This window comes from Rhineura floridana, chromosome 1 (assembly GCF_030035675.1).
Source record: "Rhineura floridana isolate rRhiFlo1 chromosome 1, rRhiFlo1.hap2, whole genome shotgun sequence".
Taxonomy (NCBI): domain Eukaryota; kingdom Metazoa; phylum Chordata; class Lepidosauria; order Squamata; family Rhineuridae; genus Rhineura; species Rhineura floridana.
The window spans coordinates 251,733,317-251,753,405 of record NC_084480.1 but is presented as its reverse complement, the minus strand read 5'-3'; the positions used below and the strand labels follow the sequence as shown (position 1 = coordinate 251,753,405).

The 20,089-nt window shown below is 38.7% G+C and overlaps 1 protein-coding gene across 2 annotated transcripts in view; it reads left to right on the top strand.

The window, feature by feature from the left end:
• LOC133370813 (desmocollin-2-like) overlaps positions 1 to 20,089 on the top strand; it is a 39,627-nt gene that overhangs the window by 4,576 nt on the left and 14,962 nt on the right. For both annotated transcript variants that reach the window (XM_061597680.1, XM_061597687.1), the window contains exons 2-9: positions 7,417 to 7,501; positions 9,139 to 9,341; positions 10,665 to 10,775; positions 11,625 to 11,780; positions 12,297 to 12,441; positions 14,122 to 14,297; positions 16,393 to 16,527; positions 17,564 to 17,749. In XM_061597680.1, the coding sequence (XP_061453664.1) occupies positions 7,417 to 7,501; positions 9,139 to 9,341; positions 10,665 to 10,775; positions 11,625 to 11,780; positions 12,297 to 12,441; positions 14,122 to 14,297; positions 16,393 to 16,527; positions 17,564 to 17,749 (1,197 nt within the window). The remainder of the gene's footprint in view (positions 1 to 7,416; positions 7,502 to 9,138; positions 9,342 to 10,664; positions 10,776 to 11,624; positions 11,781 to 12,296; positions 12,442 to 14,121; positions 14,298 to 16,392; positions 16,528 to 17,563; positions 17,750 to 20,089) is intronic.

Here is a 20,089-nt window from a genome sequence, read left to right as displayed (position 1 = left end):
ATTTCCTAAATGATTGATTTTGCTTCTCTTTTGCAGATAAGCTTAGTGGACTTTTTCCACTTTTTTATCTTTATCATACTCTGCTACTGATGGTGTTCTGCAACACTATTAAGCATACTTAACAGCAATAATTTGTGTATTTTTGGTGATATCTGATACTGCTTATGCTCCTATTGTAGTTGAATTAGTTGACCGTGTTTCCTATTTATTTCAATGGAATCTACTTCTTCCAATTAATGGTGCAGTGTAGAAGATACACTCTTCCTACTTAACCCTTCACTTGTAAGTGAGGCCTACTGACATCAGTGTACCTTGTTTTCAAACACAGTACTTGGGAACAGGGTGATAATATGCCTGTATCACATTGAAACCAAAGGATTAACACATACCTCCCAATTCTCTTTTTTTATAATGCTCTCATTACAATATATATAGTTTTTTCAATACTTTTTCAATATTTTTAATATATATATTAATTGTAAAATATATAAATATATATAAAAAATATAAAACATAATATATATGTTTTTCCGATACTTGAAAAAACAAAGAAAGCCTATATTATTGGATACAGTTCCACTGTTCTAAAGTGAAAATGCTTCAGAAGATGTTTGTACCATTGTTTGGATCAAAAAAAGAGCTATACAAATAAAATTCTGAGCTGAAGTATTTGCTTTAGGGTAGAATTGGGAAGGGTAATAGAATGTTTATATGTATTTAAACTACTGTGAAAGCATTACATGTTACCAGCAAGTGATGTTAATAAAATGAAAATGGAAATGGACTGCTTTCAAGTAGATCCCGATTTGTGGCTACCCTATGTATAGGGTTTTCATGGTAAGCGGTATTCAGAGGGGGTTTACCATTGCTTCCCTGAGGCTAGTCCTCCCCAGCTGGCTAGGGCCTGCTCAGCTTGCCACAGCTGCACAAGCCAGCCCCTTCCTTGTCCGCAACTGCCAGCTGGGGGGCAACTGGGCTCCTTGGGACTATGCAGCTTGTGCATGGCTGCACAGGTGGCAGGGCACGTAACCCCTGAGCCACTCACTGTGGGGGTGATCTTTAGCTGGCCCTTGACACCCAGGAGACACGAGTGGGGATTTGAACTCAGACTCTGGACTCCCAGCCAGGCTCTCCTCCCCACTGTGCTATAGCAGCTGTTTCTTTAATAAAATACAATATGCTAATAAAATCCACAGTGATTTTTAGACTGCAATCCTATACACACCTCTGAGCACATCCCATGGAACTCAATGGGACTTCAATTCTAAGAAGACACATTTATTTATTTATTGTATTTGTATACCGCGCCATAGCCGAAGCTCTCTGGGCGGTTTACAGTAAAGATTGCACTGCTATTTACTTTTTATTATTTATCCTTAATCTCTAAAAATAGCCAGAAGAATGGAACTCTGCTGCATGTCTGAAATGCTTTATTGTGGAATTTGATTGACTTTAGTAAGACTACTCTGTACTAATTTTAATTGTGGTTATTGCTTGACATGAGATATTCTCTTCAGATTACCCATGCTGAATTTATTGCCACTCCTGTAATTCCAAAACCATTCTTAATGCAATTAACAATACTTTGCAACAGTCATGACCCACCTACTCCAGAGTAGTAATAATGAAGCAATTTCACATCACTAGACTAATGTAAAAGTACGAAACTCACTGTGGAATTGGAATTTAGAAATAATGTTAATTCTCTTGTTTTTAAATAACAGTTTATTTTACAATTAACTTAGTAACTGGTCTTAAGTAAATATATATTCATTAATAGGCAAAAAACCTTATGGTTTAAGAATGTACCTATAGCCAACAGATATTTCTATCAAACGTTCAAAAGCAGAGAAATTGGGCAGCTATAGTGAATATATTAGGGGAGCAGGAGACCTGACCTCCTCTCTGAGATATTAATCTGCTCTACAAATTTGTCAAAATGCAAACACCATTTGGGTTGGTTTTTCACAGTCCAATCCACTTGCTGTGTAGCTTGGAAGAATTTGGTAACATGTGCCTCTGAGCATATGGTGAGTGGTGGCAACACCTGCCATCCCCAAAGATGGAGAATTACATTTATTATGTTTGTTGGTGTTCTTCTTACTTTGCTTCTTTTCTGTGTTACTACTGTTTCTACAGATCATCTAACCTGGAAAATTATATTTATCTCATTATTCATCCTAGAAATCTGTGTCAAATTTATTTTTATTAATTTCAAACCTTTTTCTTGGTCAATGTCATATGATGGTGAAGACAGCCTTTTGTGTTTCAAACTGGAGGTTATGCTCTATTTCTATTTTGGGCCAGACCTTTATTTCACTTTAGACAGTCATTACTTCTCCCAAAGAATCCCGGGAAGTGTAGTTAGCAAAGGGTACTGAGAGTTGCTAGGAGATGCCCTGTTCTCACAGAGCTTCAATCAGAGTGGCTGACTGTTAAACCACTCTGGCCACTGGAGCTCCGTCAGGGGAATAGGAGTCTCCTCTTAGCACCCTTCACAAACTACACTTCCCAGGATTCTTTGGGGGAAGACATGACTGTCTAAAGTGAAATAAAGGTCTGGTGTGAGTGTGGCCAGGGACAGCTTTGGTTTAAATTTGGGTGGGAGACTACATGTGCCTGCTGTAGAATAAAAATGCGGGGGAAACCCTGAAAAAGAATGATATTGTTCACAATGTTTTCCTTTTGGAAAGGAAAGGGGCTTCCCCTCTGCCCAGTACCCACCCATCCAATCTCCTTCCCTCCCCTCCCTCCCCCTCCCCTTCCTGCCCTCCTCATCCCCTCCCTGCCCCTCCCCCAGGTCAGTTTCACCTATCCTAAGCATGATTGCACAGGAGTAAATCCCACTGATTTCAAAAAGTTAGTTAGTTCTTACTGAGCATGCCCAACATTATAATAGACTTCCAGGTAAGATTTCTTAAATTAATTAAAAATCAGCCAGATATTTTTTTAACTTTTAAACTGCAGAAGATGAAGGTTTTGTTTTTAATTGAGCTTATGGGAAGCATCAGAATGGCATGAGGGTATTTTCAATTTAACATTGCGGAATGTGAAAAATCCATGCTGACAATAGTATACAGCCACTCTTGTGGCTGTATAATATATATAATTACAGATTATTCTCCAAGGTACTTGTGTTAGAAAATCTACTGAAATATCTTTAATTATTTCATTTTCTCTTTTTAGTCACTTGATAATGGAGTGTTATATTGCTTCCCTCCTTCCTACACCCTAACACGCTTCCTAGTTCCTAGTTCCATGTGAATTATCATTATTGATCATTCACCCTGTGATCCTTTGGGAGGAAGGGTTGGATAAAAATCTAATCAATAATAATAATTGTATAGCTAAATCTTACTGTAGCACCAGATGCATTCAGATATCCTGTGACTCCATAGGTATTCCATTTATCCAATAGTGTCCTTTTGTGCCTCAGCTGCCAAATCGTGTTACACCTATCTTTTTATGTTTCTCTGTTTGGCCTTATGGACTTAATCCAATTTGATGCCTTAGATGCTGTCATTTGAGCACATGCAGGTTTCCCACTGAGGGCAGGGTCTGTGTGGAGAGAGGCCATGAAAAGAATGGGTGTGAAAAATCACCCCATGCTCCTGTGGTAAATGGTGGACTGAAAAAAAGTCCCTATAGGTGAGTATTTCTTTCCTTGAAGCCCACAATCTGGCTGCCTCCAATGTTATGCCTTGTTATATAGCTCTGAAGAGGTTGCATTAGAGCTGTTAAAGGAACCTTTTCTGATCAAATGAAATCCCCACAGAGATGCATCGAGTAATACCAAACCTTTCCTTTGTAGCTCCAGTAAAGCAGAGGCTACTGATATCAAAATAGTATCAGTGGAAAGGATGTCATGAACCTTCTTAGGTGTTTCACTCTTAATTATAAAGCTGAATTCTTGCCTGCCAAATTTAGGGCAGAAGCTTCCTCAATTTGTATTTGTCTTGTTGATAAGGATCAATCTGTCTTTTTACTTAAGTGTTAAGCACAGTGCTACACTTGCCTGGTAAAAAAAGCTATAGGACCAGATAATATCAATCATATTCTCTGTCACTGAGTCTGGTAGGAACATGTATACCCAGATTTGTTGAAGACTATCAATAGTAATCCATACCTACCTGGATTACATACAAATCATATCTGGATTAGACTTTAAGAATCTAGTGTATCATCCCATTGCTTTGACATGTCTGCAGGCTTCTGAAATGCACTATCAGTGTTCTTGACCCTCAAATATTCAATATAGTTTCTGCAGACATCATTCTACTATTGATCACATGATTCAGTTGTAAACTCTAGCTCACAAAATCTTCCTGAGACGAGATCATCTGATGGTTTGCTGTTTTTCTTTTAACCTGGAAAGGCTTATGAAATATGGAATTGTCAGAACCTTTTATAATTTTGGATTAAGGAGCAATATTCATACAGACCTTTTAGAAGAAATGTGCACTACATGTTCACATTAGCTTTGACTTTTCTAGGTGTCCTAAACAGAAGAAAGGTGACCCTCAAGAGAGTATTCTCGGTGTGACTCTTTTCTCTGTAAAAATTAATTGCAGTGCTGTATCTTCATATTTTCTAGAACATGGCTGCCTGCATGTAGATAACCTCTAGATGTTTTATAGGACATTTGTTATGTAGTTTAATGAAAGATAACTAGAGAAAGCCCTTCACTATATATAATATTGAAGGGCTGTACTTTGTGATTGTACATTTCTCAAACAAAGATCATTCGTATGCACTTTTGTTGAAGGGGAGGCTTGCATCCTGATGCTGAACTGAGATTCCCAGTAGTTGCATAGGGTATCTAGTGTTGGTGCTGGACAAGAAATTCATATTCTTACCCACGTATTAAACACCTGAAGGTGGAATGCTCAAAGGCACTGAATGTTCTGTAAGTGCTTTCTTCCACGTCATTGGAAGCAGACTACACTTCTGTGCTGCAAATCTATAGGATATTGATCTGCTCCAGACTAGATTATGGGCTTCATAATGTACAATTCTGGAAAGCTGTGCTGAAGAAAATTAGATTGTGCATTGGAATATATCACACTTCAGCTGTACATAGGTACATAGCCTCAGTTCAGAAACATTTGAACCGCCACTATATGCCATATGCAACTTTTTGTGCTGTTTGCTACTGAAATGTGCACCATATTTGCTGTTTGGACTTTTTTAATTCTAGTATTTGTACATAATTCCAGTTGTTGCAGTAAATATTTAATTCTGTCACTGAATAACATTGGTTCAGTAATACCTCTTCATTTACCTGGGGCAGTAGTGTGTCTTGGGATTTAAACCATATAAGATAAAGGTGCTGTGGGTGGGATTTGGCTAACCTGGATGGAAGTGTGTGATCAGTCTTAGATGGGGTTGCATTCCCTCTGAAGGACCAAGTGTGTAGTTTGGTGCTTTTTCTGGACTTAACACTATCTACAGAAGTTCAGGTGGCTTAGTGGCTTTTTACTAGTTTAGGCTAACATACCAGCTGCAACTCTACTTAGAGCAGTCAGACCAAGCTCAATTACTCATGTGCTGCTGACCTCTAGACTAGACTATGGTAGTGTGTTCTCTGTGGGGCTAACTTTGAAGTTTGTCTGGAAACTTCAGCTAGTGTAGAATGTGCTGTCTTGGATGGGGGTTGGCAAACAGAACATGTGACACAGATTCTCTACCAGTTGCACTGGTTACTAGTGCTTTTCCTGGTCCAATTCAAAGTGAATGTTTTGACAAAGCCTTGAAACAATTTAAGACCTGGTTATCTGAAGGATCGCCTGCAACCATGCAAGCCTGCCTGGGCATTGTGATCTGCCTTAAAGGCCTTGCTTGTAGGCCTACCAATGAGATTGAGATGATTGGTGGGCATGAATGATAGGGCCTTTTCTATGGTGGCCCCTGGGTTTTGAACTCTCTCCCTACCAAATGGCAACTGACCCCATATTTAAATGTTTAAGTGTTTAAATGGGTCTTAATGCCATACTGTTTTCAGGTGCCTTTTCTTTTCTTACTACTGTTTTAAGTTATTAAACTATCTTAAAATGTTCTGTCTTGCTTATTGGAAATGTTTTATTATGATTAATGTGTAGTTTGTCTGGCCCAAGTTGCAGTTTTTATACTGACTTGACAAATGACAACTTTCACAACTGACTTGATTCTTGTGGTATATTTTAAAGTACGGCACCTTGTAGGGGTAATATCCAAACAGGTGGCCTGTAACTATGTTTATACAGTAAATAAATAGCTTGCTATTGGATTATCCAACTTCCACATGATGTGGCAGTCCATGAATAATGAAAGGTATTGTATCATGGACATTGTTCATTCCACAACTTTTATGATGTAGTAAGAAAACTCCCAACCTAATCAACTGTGTATTCTGTGGAACCTTTTGAAATCTCACTGATTCCCACAGTTCTCTATACTGATTCCCATAGTTCATTCTAGCTATAGACTCATTCAGCTTCAGCTCACACCTATTATTTTCTGTCAGTTGTTTCAACTTAAAGACTTTCTAGAGAAACATCATGTTGTTTTTGCTGGGTTCCTGGGCATCTTGTAATTATATTTGGTTGCCCAAGCTGTCAAGATGGCAACTCGGCATGCACCTATTCCCATTTAGTGATTTTTCTCCTTGCCTTCAAAGCTAAATCAGTGGTATAGTGGCAAGAACATGACCAAATTAGAACAACAAACTTTGAGCTCAAAATCAATACCCATTACAATCAAATGCTGTCCTCAAAAAGCACTATTCAAGAATTAGTGCTTTTCATTACCATACCAGCAGTTCCTGCTGAAGAGGAAGGGGCATTGGTGTTTGTACTTTGCAGCATAAAACATTCTTTTCATCTGCTTGCCAAAACTTTCTGTAAACCCAGCCACCTGATATGTACCATGTGATCAGTGTTTCATTTTCTGGGGGAATACATTAATTAACATGTGCCATTTTTCCTGGTTTGCTGACCAGAGAAAGTTTTATGAACTTAATGTAAGCATATTAAAACACATGTTGTGTACGTAACAGTGCAATATGGCCTAGATGTCGTTGTGTCAAAAAATACCAAATCCTTCTTTTCTCATACCAATATCAAACAGTATGAAGGCTTAGGAACTGTTATTGAATACTGGCGGAACCTGGAAATGAGAGGGGCATAGTTCACTGTTCTTCAACCTTGGGTCTCCAGATGTTGTTGGACTACAACTCCCATCATCCTTGATCATTGGCTGGGCTGGGGACCAAAGGCTGAAGAACAGTGGTGTATTTGATATTCCTTAATATGACTGCAATTGGGAAAATCTAATGCATATATAAAGGCTATACTGTTCTATTATATTTATGCCTGTTGTTTATTCTTTCTTATTTACAAAAAGAGCAACAAATGTAACTTGGATCCCTTTTCTCCTTAGGTACTAAGTTTACTTTGTGAAGCTTGCAAGAAAGTGACTTTTAATGTGCCTTCCAAACTAGAGGCAGGAGCATTAATTGGCAGAGGTAAGAAATAATTACTAGAATCTCCTTTTTGTTGTTTTTACACTGATGTTATCTGTTTTATTTTCTCTCTCCCCCCCCCACATTTATAGTGCAATCCAAATGCATATTGTTTTGGAAGTGAGCACCACTGTGTTCAACAGGACTTACTCATAGCTAGACCATAAGCATGAAACCTACTACTGCAATCTTGAACACACTTAATAGGAAGTAAGTGTCATTGAAGTGAATGGGGTTACTTCCAAATAAATAATATGCATTGGATTGTGCTGTTACCCTGCAATCATACAGTCCATGGGAGGGTGTCTTAAAAACCACAGGAAGCATCAGATCTCCATTTTTGAAGGTGGAGAAAGAACTTTGACCTTGGAGAGACTTCGTGTCGGATTCCCCCTCCACACCACCATGGAAACGTCCATAGCTTTTGCGCTACCAGTGTTGGAGCTCCAACATCACTGGGGCCCAATAGGGATAATGTCCGTAGCAGACCAGGGGAAGCCTTAGGGTGCTATACAATGTAGTGCTGAGGATGAGATTTCATGAGTGCAAGGTTTTCTCCTTGCACAATGGAATGTTATCCCCTCTCTTCTTCTCATGCACCCTCTAAACTGTTCTGGGGTTTTCTCCAATCCTACAGAGCAGATTTGGGGATGGTACAGGGTGCACATAGGGGTGAGGAGAGGGGGGAAAGTACTGTTGCACTAGTGCTAATCCTTGTGCTAGCGCAGCTGCTTCATTGAACACCACCTTTAGATCTGAAGGATGCAATGCCTTCCTGGTCCTCTGACATCCCTGCCCCGTTCCCTAGGGAGGAAAAGGTTTAAACACTAAATGCACACAGAAACAAACCCAACATCAGAAAAGGACAGAGGACTGCAAGAGGGCTTCTCTGCCCTCACTGATGAAGCTGATAAACCACCTCTGGTTGCCCTCCTCTGGAGCCTTAGGATTGCAGCCTTAGTATCTTAAGCATGGGGGCATAAGCAAATGTATTTTATTACTGACTCTAAACAAACCTCTGCTGTCACCAACTAACAAACTAAAAAGTTTTTTTGGATTTTGGGTCTCATTCTCATCTGTAACCAGATTATTCATTTGTTCATTTAATCATTCCTAGTTGGATTCATAGTCTGCCCCATTGTGGAGACTCTAGGTAGATAAGATCAGCTTATCAAATTCATACTAGAGTATCAAGTTGTTTTTGAAATAAGATGTACACCATTTATGACAATGTACAGGCAAACTATGTGTGTCTGTGCTGCCCCTTGTCAATTTCCCACCCATTACAAATAGGTTAATTTTCATTAAATGAAGCTACTTTTAAAATTTGTTACACAGATTTTAAAATCTATGGAGCTAGATTTAGGTGAAGGTTTAAAGCAAGCATTATTAATTATGCAAAAGCTTATATGAAAATAATCTTATCCTAAAATATACTGTGCTGTTAAATAAATGAGTAGGGCAGACCTGATTTTGTCTCCGGTGCAATGTCACAAATTATGCCATGACAGCGCTACAGAGACATTATTCTGACCTTGCAAGTATAACCACCTAATTAACAGTTTTAGGAAGCAAAATTAGAAGTTAATCTTTGCAACTTTGTTTCTTGCTTGACAGTTTTTACATTTTTCTTTTTACAGTAAATCTGAGACAATGCCTTAGGACTTCTGACCTGATCAGTTCAAGTGATCCTGACTTCTTGGTTCTAGAAGATGGTTCTGTGTATACAACAAATGTTGTTTCTTTGTCTTCGGAGAAGAAAACTTTTATGATATTGCTTAAGGACATGCAAGATCATCAGCAAAAGAAAATACATGTTAATTTGCTATCACATCCCAAAAAGGTGACATTCATTTATATCAAGCTTTTTTATATCAAAGTACATTTCAGTTACCTTCCTCAGTAGGCAAACGTAGCTATTAAAGTTATAGGTATTGTCATTAAAACAACTATCGCTATCTTCCTGGTTCACATGAAAATGTATTAAGGACTTGTATTAAAACCCATATAATCCCATTGACTTCAGAGGGACTATAAATCCTGCATCAAAGTATTTAGATTGAAACTAGGTGTTATGTGAGCCATGTAACTGCCATTGAAAGCAGTAGCCTTGCATCTCATCCTTCACTTTTCTTGCTAGTATCTAATGTTGGGATGGGGAACCTCCGGTCCCAGTTTGGCTATGAGGCCATTTTCCCCAAACCATGCTGATCTGCTGCACACCTGATTTCATATGTGGCAAGAGGTGAGGGACAAGTGAAGATGTGACTTCCAATGCACAGCCGGACACCTTAAAGTGTGCTCCTGATTGCTTATTGGCAAGGGAGACTTACTATCACAGGCAATCAGGTGATAAGCCTTGACTTCAAGCTGGCTAGCATTGGCTGTGCTACTGAGTTTTCTATGGGGACCTCAGTAGTGCAGCCACCCCTGCAGAAAGTGGAGCTTGAAGTCAGTGCCTACCAGCTGATTGGGAGTAACTTCAAGACCCATATGTCTGGGCTTGGATTTTCCTTTGTAGCACAGCTTGCTGCACCACAAAGGGAAAATAGGTCACATGCTGTCATAGTATCATAGTCAGGTGATTCACGGGTGGGTGAATCCAAGAACTGACCCACTGGCTAGATCCAGTTCCTAGTCAAGATCTAATAAAACAAAATACTTGGCATAACAGTACTGCACTGAGACTTTCCTAGTGCCTACAAGCAAGCAGCAGGCAATGAAAATAAGTAAGATCAGAGTACTTGCAGTGTGTTGATATGTTTACAATACATTATGTATTAGAGAGCAGGAGGAGTAACTGAAAGATAGCTGTCAGCAGAATAATTTGTTTTATTCTATAATTTTAGCACTCACTTCAGGTAAAGATAAGGGCTGAAACTTATCAAGGGCACTAAAATCTCAGAAAAGAAGCATATTTGGGGCAGTGGGAAACCTAATGAACATTGAGCAATGGAAATCTGAAAACAGTTGTACAGGGTTGAAGAACTCACAATGTTATAGCAGATTGTTATAACAATTCAAGAAGAAAAATCAGATGGATACTGTGATGAAATTCTGGGGAAAGCTAACAGGTACAATGAACTACAGGAGAGAGGGAGAAGTAAGGAATTACTGGAATATATTACTGATTGTGTGTTTGCTTGTTTCTGTCTCCTAAACCCAGACTCATAAAACAGGAGAAACTGTTCTTAGACGAAGTAAACGAAGGTGGGCTCCTGTTCCAACCATTATAATGGAAAACTCACTGGGACCTTTCCCGATGCAAATTCAGCAGGTAACTTTTACTAAGGAAGCCTGATTACACTTTCACTTTAGCATTTTGAGCAAGTTTACCTTCTGAGAAAGAAATCTTCCAGTGTAGGCAGAATACATCTTGTTGCTCTAGGTTAGAGAAATAATGCAACTCGTATTCCAGAAGCCCAAGATAATATTAAATGTTGCTACGATGCTAACTACAAACCTCATCTTCTGATTTATAAATATTGAGATATAACAGAACAAGAAATTATGACAATCTGCCAAGTTCCTCTTTGCAGCATGGATTAGGGCAGAATGGGATTTGCAGAGTAGTCTTGTTGCAACCTTCACTGGAATTTTGGGAAGGGATAACAATAGTGCTAGCATGTACAGTGAGATTTGACAAAAGAATTGCAATATCAGCAATTAAAGTACCAGCAGCTTTTACCAACCTTTGAGTCCTCATATGTTGCTGGACTACAACTTCCATCAACCCCAGCCAGCATGACCAATGTCAGGAATTATGGGAACTGTAGTCCAGCAACATCTGGGGACCCCAAGGTTGGGAAAAGCTGTACCAGAGAGTAATTTGTATCAGATGGAATGATCCTAAACATAGTTGCTTGAAAATCAGTTCTATTAAAACAAAGAGGGCTTACTTGCAAGTAAGTGTGCTTATGATCTCAAAGTTGAAAAGTGTGTTCCAAATTTCTCTCATGTATATACTATGAAGAATTTTAAATGCTCAGATATTTTTCATGTTCTACAGGAGTCTGAATTAATTTGGGTGCCTGAAAATGAGACAGCTTTATACTTGAGTTCTGAGATATAGGATATGCAGTTATGGTGTTTCACTTCTGTTTCATACATCATTCTCTTTATATAGTTGTCTTCTGATACAGCTGAAAAATACAACATCACCTATTCTATAAGTGGTCCTGGTGTTGACCAACCACCACAAAATTATTTTTACATTGAGCGTGAAACAGGAAATCTCTTTGTTACTTGCCCAATAGATCGGGAAGAGTATGTAGAATTTCAGGTAAGACTTCTAAATTTGTTGATTTTTAAAATTAAAATATGCAGTCAAATGCATTGTTATGCTGTCTGTTCATGTATAAAATGGTGTGATTTAAACAATGGATCAATAGTATTCATTGCCACTTTGTTCATCTTGAATATTTGGATTGGAATGGTAGGATCAGCACTCTCATCCTTACACTAATCAGAGCTTCTTCTGAGGTAGTGAATGAAATTCTCTGTCTGATAGATGAAACTGTTAATGATGTAGAATTTTGACAGTGAAAAAGAACGTATCAAGTAAAAACTTCAGATTTTTTATGCTGATGAAACACAGAAATGCTCTTTGAGTTTAAAAATTCTACAGCAGTTCTGTTACTGGTAAAATGCAAAAAGTAAATCTCACTGTCAATCTATCACTGTTAAAAGTATAAGAACATAAATGCTGGCTTGTTTGCTTGTCTTTTTAGTGGAAAACAGTGATGCATTACAAGGAAAGCAACTATGTTTACATAGGTATTTCCTCTTTTTTGTACAGATCATATGCTATGCTAGGACATTAGATGGCTACACTCCAGAGATACCACTTGTACATATAATCCGAATTGAGGATGATAATGACAACCCCCCAGTTTTTAACCCCAGTACTTGTACTTTTATTATTGCTGAAAACAGCAGAGTTGGTAAGCAGATACATGTTTTAAAACATCTTTTCAATTTGTTTTATACAATATGTGAAATCCAATGGTGCCTTTCTGCCAGTGGAATGGACCTCCACTTGTGCAACAGGACTTCACCTTCCTCTCCTCTGTGTGCTCCCAAAATTTGCACTGGAGGATTGGTGAACTCTCTGGAGCAGATGGGGGGGGCTGTAGGGGAGAAGGAGAAAAAACGAAAAGCCCGTGATAAGAAGTCTGTTTGCATGACACTGAATGTCAACCAGTGTTAAAATCTTTAACCTCCTTATTTGGATGTTATTTAATTGTTGAGGTTAAACCAATGTAGGGTAATATTAATTTGTTTACGGTATTGCATTGGATTTTAAATGTATTGACTGCACTATCCCATTGGAATGGGGCAGGTTAGAAATAAAAAAAATAGTACAGTTACGCTAATTATGTGTATCTGTGCCATTTTATTATTATATTGTGCATCAGTATATATGAACATATAAAAGTGCCATACCCCAAGTCAAATGACTGGTCCTTCTGGTCCATATTGTCTACTTTGACTGGCAGCAGCAGTCCAAGAATTGCAGCAGAGTTCTTTCCCATCACCTGCTACCTGATCATTTAACTGGAGGTGCCTGGGATTGAACCTGGGAGTCAGGACCGTCTACTTTCAAAGTATGTGCTTTATCACTGGGCTATAACCCCTCCTATCAAGTTTTCGAAAGCTTTCCGATTAGACTGAAATTTGCACCCAGATTTATTTGTATGGAACATTCCCTCTTTGTAAGAATGGTGAAATCAGATTTCTTACTGAAAGCTTCTGTAAATTTGTATTGTTATTATAAAGATATATCCAGTTTGGAGAGTGTGAGACTTGTTTTCATTAAGCATTATGTAAACCTTTGCTGCAAAATGGTAAGGAGGAGATTATTTTCTAGATAGAATAAAAGTTGTTTCTCTTGGAAACTTTGCATTGTTGTGCATTCAAATGCTGCTTGTGAAGTCAGGGACAGTTGTTAGATGGTAATTTTCAAAATGAATGTAACAGACTAGGCAAGAACAACTGAGGCTACAGTATGCCTAGAATACTGCCAAATAGACAGCAACAATCATGCACGTATTTATACGGTGCAGTGTCATATAATCACTAACTGATCATGTTCCACTAAGAATGGTTGGGGAACAAGTAACCCTGAGACTATGTTTTTAGATATAAATCAACATAGATTTATAAAAATATGACCCTTAATGTCAAATTTAGATTATTATTTTCTGTTGGGTGTGTTTCCCACCCATTTAAGAAATTTGTTTTGTTAGCAATCTCTGTGAAATGAAATATGTAGATACATTACAAGTATATGTAATTAACTAAAAGCTCAGAATGATTTCTTTTAAAAAATAATGCAAATATTGCAGGACACCACGCACTGCTGCACATCTTGTCTTCATTTCAGCAGGGCTCATGCTGGAACCCTTTACACGAGCCCTATTGAAACAAGAAGTTGCAAAACATCAGTTGTGACCACAGGCTTTACTGAGGTTGTAATTAACAATTATGTAGTGTTTTCTTTTCAAGTACTGTAGGAGTGGGTTGTGTATGTGCAGTGCTTTTTTAGGCTAGATCTCCAATCATTTGAGCCGCATGTTACAGTACAATGTTAAAAATGTAACACTGATAATTTGTTTATGCAGGTACCTTAATTGGACAAATAACTGCAACAGACAGAGATGAACCTGATACATTGCACACAAAACTGAAATACAGAATTGTGGGCCAAAATCCTCTACCTTTTCAAGGTGCCAATATATTCAGTATAAATCCAGATACAGGTTCTATTACGTTGGCATCGCCATTTCTGGACAGAGAGGTAATTTTATTGAAATTCTAATGTTGTTAAGAATTATGCCTATCAGTAAGACAGAATTTGGGGTGGGGGAGATAGAGGACCCATGAATCTCTGAAAACAACAACAACATTTTGCAGCAGGAGTTCATGAATGAGAAAAAGAGGAAAGCTGTTGTAAATGTAGTCTGTATACTGAATGTCTTACCCATTTTGAGCTATTGCACTTTGCATTTGAACAAGCCCAGTCAAGAGACATAACTGCATAGAAGAGATATAACTACTGAAGTGACAGAATAATTTTATAGCAGTCATGTATCTCTGGGCAATTTCTACTGGGTGGTAAGGAGAAGCATGGCTTGGTCTGTTTTTTATGAGAAAAGAACCAGGCGTGGCAGTGCCTCTTGCACAGCCTGTTGGAAGGTAGACAGTGCCTGCTGAGATTGTGTTTCTCTGGATATTATGAATATGCAGACACATGGCCTTCTTGTCTCTTGTTTTGACTGGCTTTTTGATGTGTACATGCAGTTTATACTGGGGTGGGGAATCTGTAGCCCTCCAAATGTTGCTGGACTAAAATTCCCATCTTCTCCTTTCCCCTTGCTGACTGGGGCTGAAGGGCATTGAAGTCTAACAACATCTGGAGGAATACAGATTCCCCACTACTGCTCTGGAGAATGAGTTAATTCAGTGCACAGTGTCCTAGTATGATGGAAAGATGAAAGATAAGAACTTGCTTTCATTTATATATGATGTCTGCTTCTTTAGCTTCAGCCATGTTCTAAATTCAGCCCAGGGCACCGAAATCAGGACAGAAGACAAAGAGCTTGGTAAAAGAACTATGAAAATGGGTTGTAGGGGAGGGCCAGCTGCTAGCACAGAACTGATGAATCTGTGGTGATTCATGAAAGCCTTCATAGCAGTAAGTGACTTAAACGAGGAAGGATATTGTGATTTGCTATCAGTTGGCCTTACTGCATCACTGAGTTTCTCAGGTGAGGAAAGAAAGTACACCCAAGGCTCCTTTCCAAATTCCAGTATAGACTTAAAAAGGATGAGGAAAAAAGGTAGCATTACTTTAAAAATGTTTCATCTTAGGCCATATAGATAATATAGATTATCTCAGTGTTTTTGACATATCTGTAAGGTAGGTTGGTAGTATTATTCCCATATTGTTGGGGTGAAGGGGTAGCAGTTAAAGCTACATTTATTGCTGTGGCAAGTTCTGAACTCAGACCCCCCTGGTTCACAGTTCACACTCTTAGGGTGAAGACAAATGCCACATTATAAGATGACCTGGATAACATTCTTCAGCCATTCTCTGAGCTCAGTTTTGCATGGAACGGATCGATTATCATACCAGTGAATAGAATGCTAGTTCAAGTCATGATGGCCATTCCTACCCACTCCCTTCTTTCTGTGCTACCCCTTCTGTTGTGTTTGAAGCTGTAAGATCAAGTGCATTGCAAAACCTTATCTGTGAGCAAATAGTCACACAAATGTTTGTACTAGTACTGTGACACATACAAGCTAATACATAAACAAATACAAAAAGATTCCTTTTCGGAGGAAGCACAGAATATAAATTTAATAATAAATAAAAATAAATAAAGGCAGGGATGCACAAGTTGGTTTGTTTTGCTGTCCAAACCCATTACTTTGTGATTGTCAATGAACCTTCCCTTCTCTGAGTCCTGTACAGAAAAGGCGGGTTTACGCTAGTGCCAAGCTGTTGCAGAAAGTACAAGCACCACCTTGCTGCTGCTTCATCCTGCAAAAGGTGAACAGAAAGGGAAAGGGAAGCTATCCCTCCTTTCCTCAACAGGGAAAAAAGAGAGGTTATCTCTCTTTTAATCAACTTTTTGCAGGAGGCAACAGTGAGGGCAGGGGAAAGGAAACTCACTGCTGACAAGCAGGCAACTGAATCTGCATAAGAAGCCTTAAAAGCATTTGTGCAGTTAGGAACTTGCAGCATAGAAAAAAATATGACCAAAGTGGATCACTAGCAAGAGGATCTTGCGGGCCATTGATCTCTTTTTTTCTTCTTCATTCCTCCTCCTTCTCATTCATTCCATATAGCTGGACGATATTCACATACTGTTTGTTATGGTCTTTTTCAGAATATACAACAATTCACAATACTGGTAGAAGCAAGAGATATGGGAGGTCAGCCCTTTGGTTTGTGCACTACTGGAACAGTTGTAATTCAGGTTGAAGATACAAACGATCATGCACCCATGTGTGAACACAGCATGGTATGTTTGCTGCCTTCAAATGTATTAGACCATTATTTCTCATTTTCAAATTTTCTATATTCTCTGGTGTTTATTTTGTTGGTATCATCTGAATTAATTACATAAATATGTGTCTAAACCCACAGCTGCTAACTCCACACTTAAATCAGCCTTGGTAAGAAGCTGCCCCGCTGTTTCCTTATTACTTACCCTGAATTGGAAAGATAAAAATGCACATTTTAATATTCCAGTTGCTGGCACAGATTTAATCTAATTATTAAATTATATCATAGAATCGTAGAGTTGGAAGGGGCCTATTAAGACAATTGAGTCCAAACCCCTGCTCGGTGCAGGAATCCAACTTAAAGCATACCCGACAGGTGGCTGTCCAGCTGCCTCTTGAATGCCTCCAGTGTTGGAGCACCCACACCTCCGTAGGTAATTGGTTCCATTGTTGTACCTCTCTAATAGTTAGGAAGATTTTCCTGATGTTCAGTTGAAATTTGGCTTCCTGCAACTTGAGCCCATTATTCCATGTCCTGCACTCTGGGACAATTGAGAAGAGATCCTGGCCCACCTCTGTGTGGCAACATTTCAAGTACTTGAACAGTGCTATCGTGTCTCCCCCCAGTCTTCTCTTCTCAAGGCTGAACATGCCCAGTTCTTTTAGTCTCTCCTCATAGGGCTTTGTGTCTAGTCCCCTGATCATCCTTGTTGCCCTTTTCTGAACCTGTTCCAGTTTGTCTGCATCCTTCTTAAAGTGCAGCGTCCAGAACTGGACACAGTACTCAAGATGATGCCTAACCAGTGCCAAATAGAACCAATACTTCACGTGATTTGGAAACTATACTTCTGTTAATGCACCCTAAAATAGCATTTGCCTTTTTTGCAGCGGCATCATGCTATTGGCTCATATTCAGCTTCTGATCAACAACAATCCCAAGACCCTTCTCACATGTAGTATTGCTGAGCCAAGTATCTCCCATCTTGGAACTGTGATTATATGGTTTTGAACTATGTACAGTAAACTAATCTCTGAAAATCTTGTTAATTTCAGTATGAAGCGTATGTTTCTGAAAATACAATTGATGCAAAAGTAATGGACATTGGTGTCGTAGACAAAGATTCACCTGGAACACCAGCCTGGCATGCTACCTTCAACATTATAAGGGGAAATGAAGATGGTGCTTTCAAAATTATAAAAAATCCAGACTCAAATACTGGTACTTTATGTATTGAAAAGGTAACCTGTGAAATGGAATGCAAAATACTTTCATAAGTAGTTTAGAGTTTTTCAAGGGAATCCAATCCTATTTGGGCAACACAGACATTAGTAATAATTTTCAGTCAGATTTCAGTATCTCTTACTTTCTGCAGTTGGACTGTTGTCTCAAAATTTAAATTTATTATAATATCTTAACAGTAATTTTTTCCAATCTGTCCATTGACCAAATACTGGCTTTGCTCACATTACAGGCTTGGTTATAGCTTGTGGTTAGTGAGGAGAGAGCTTAACCATAAGCCCCGCTTTGGATGATTTACTAAGCCAAACCTTGGCTTAGCTTAGTGCAGTGCAGCAGCAAGAAGGACTGGGGAGGAGCAAAGTGGTGTTCATTGGTTCACTCTAAACCAAGGTTTGGTTTAGCGTGACATGTGATACAAACCACTGTAGATGTCTCATTATTTTCATTTTACTTGCTTCTTAATTAATTAATTAATTATTAGATTTATATCCTGCCCTTCCTCCTAGTAGGAGCCCAGGGTGGCAAACAAAAGCACTAAAAACATTTTAAAACATCATAAAAACAGACTTCAGAATATATTAAAACACAAAATTAAAAACATATTCAAACAAAACATCTTTAAAAACATTTTTTAAAAAGCTTAAAATTTTTTAAAAAGAAGGTTTAAACATATATTAAAAAGCAATTAAACACAGACGCAGACTGGGATAAGGTGTCTACTTAAAAGGCTTTTAAAGTAGATGTAATTTTTCTCTTCTGGAATTTAAAAAAAACTGTAAAGGAAGAAACATACAATATAGTTCCAGTGTTGTGTCATCATTCCCTATGTTCAGGTTTTGAGTGCTATTGCTTATGTTGCTAAAATGCCACCACTTATACAACAGGAAGGTATCAGCATGCTGGAGGGGGAGGGGACCCAAGGTTTGCAGAAGCACAAAATCTTCAGAAAAATGTTAAGGGGATGAGCCCAAAAACAGCTTAATAAGGATTGAGCATGCTCAGAGGCCACAGAATGCTGACTGACTTCAGAGACAAATCAGAAAATAAGGAGAAGACTATAGAATGAATCCTGAACAACAGCACTCTATTCTGCAACATTTTATTATTTATTTATTTATTAGATTTATATCTCATCCTTATCTCAGTTGCATCTCCCACTTGTCTAGTACTATTGTACATAGAAAGTGTTCACTAGTATAACTGCCACGCAACAGTTTACAAAACAAATCTTGCTTCCTTTTGAAATTACTGGAAAGTCTGACACATAGTACTGAGATTGGATGGACTCCTTTCATGGAAAAACAGGTTTTTAAAAACCTTTATCCTATTGGTGAACCCCAGTCTATCTGCATATTAACAACCAAGGATGCAAATTGTGAAGGTAATGTCAGGCAGGACAAGAAAGCATCTCTGTCATTAAGTGTCTATTTGGTACTTGCCAACAATGGTGGAGTATCAAACAGGGCTGTGGAGTCAGAGTTGTGGAGTCAGAGTTGGAAGCAATTTTGGGTGGAGTCGGAGTCGGTAGAAATGTACTGACTCCGACTTCAAAATAAAATTAATATTTTAATATTAATATTAATTTATTGATATTAATACATTAATATACATTTGCCATTTATGAAGGAGTCAGAGTCGGAGTCAGAGAGTAGAAAAATTAATATACATTTGCCATTTATGAAGGAGTCGGAGTTGGACAGTAGAAAAATAGAGAAGTCGGAGTTGAAGGTTTGACATACCGACTCCACAGCCCTGGTATCAAACTGACTCCATGCTTTTTTACCAAAACATGCAAAGGGAGACAGGGGTAAAGGACTGGATCCTGAAGTCCCCCAAACCTTGCAGACAAGTAGGTGTGGTCACTCACTTGTCAATCATGACGACATCAGATGGTTCAACTTTAAAGGAAAGACTTGGAAGGACACTTTAAATGTGTCCCCAGTTCATCCTTCCTTTCTTTGTAACCTGGCTTGAATTTGGCTCCACTCAGGAGCAGATCCCAGCGAGACTTGCATTTGACACAAAATTTAAAAGGCACTGAATGCAGAGGCTCAATTGGGAGGGCAACTTTAGTCTCCTAACTGTTCTTTTGTAGCTGTAGTTGGGTGTGGTTGGGGGGAGAAGCAGTCTCATGGGCCAAATAAGATCCCCAGCGGGCTTAATTTGGGCAGCAGGCTAGCGGTTCCCTATGCCTGTTTTAAGGCAAATTGGAAGGTAAAGGGCAAGAAGTGGCCTTCTGGCCCACCAGACAGGAGAGCCCATTAAAATCCTTACTTGGCAAATTTATCTGGGAGGCCTTTGAAACCAAGGGAAGGGACATTCCATCCACAATCTGATAC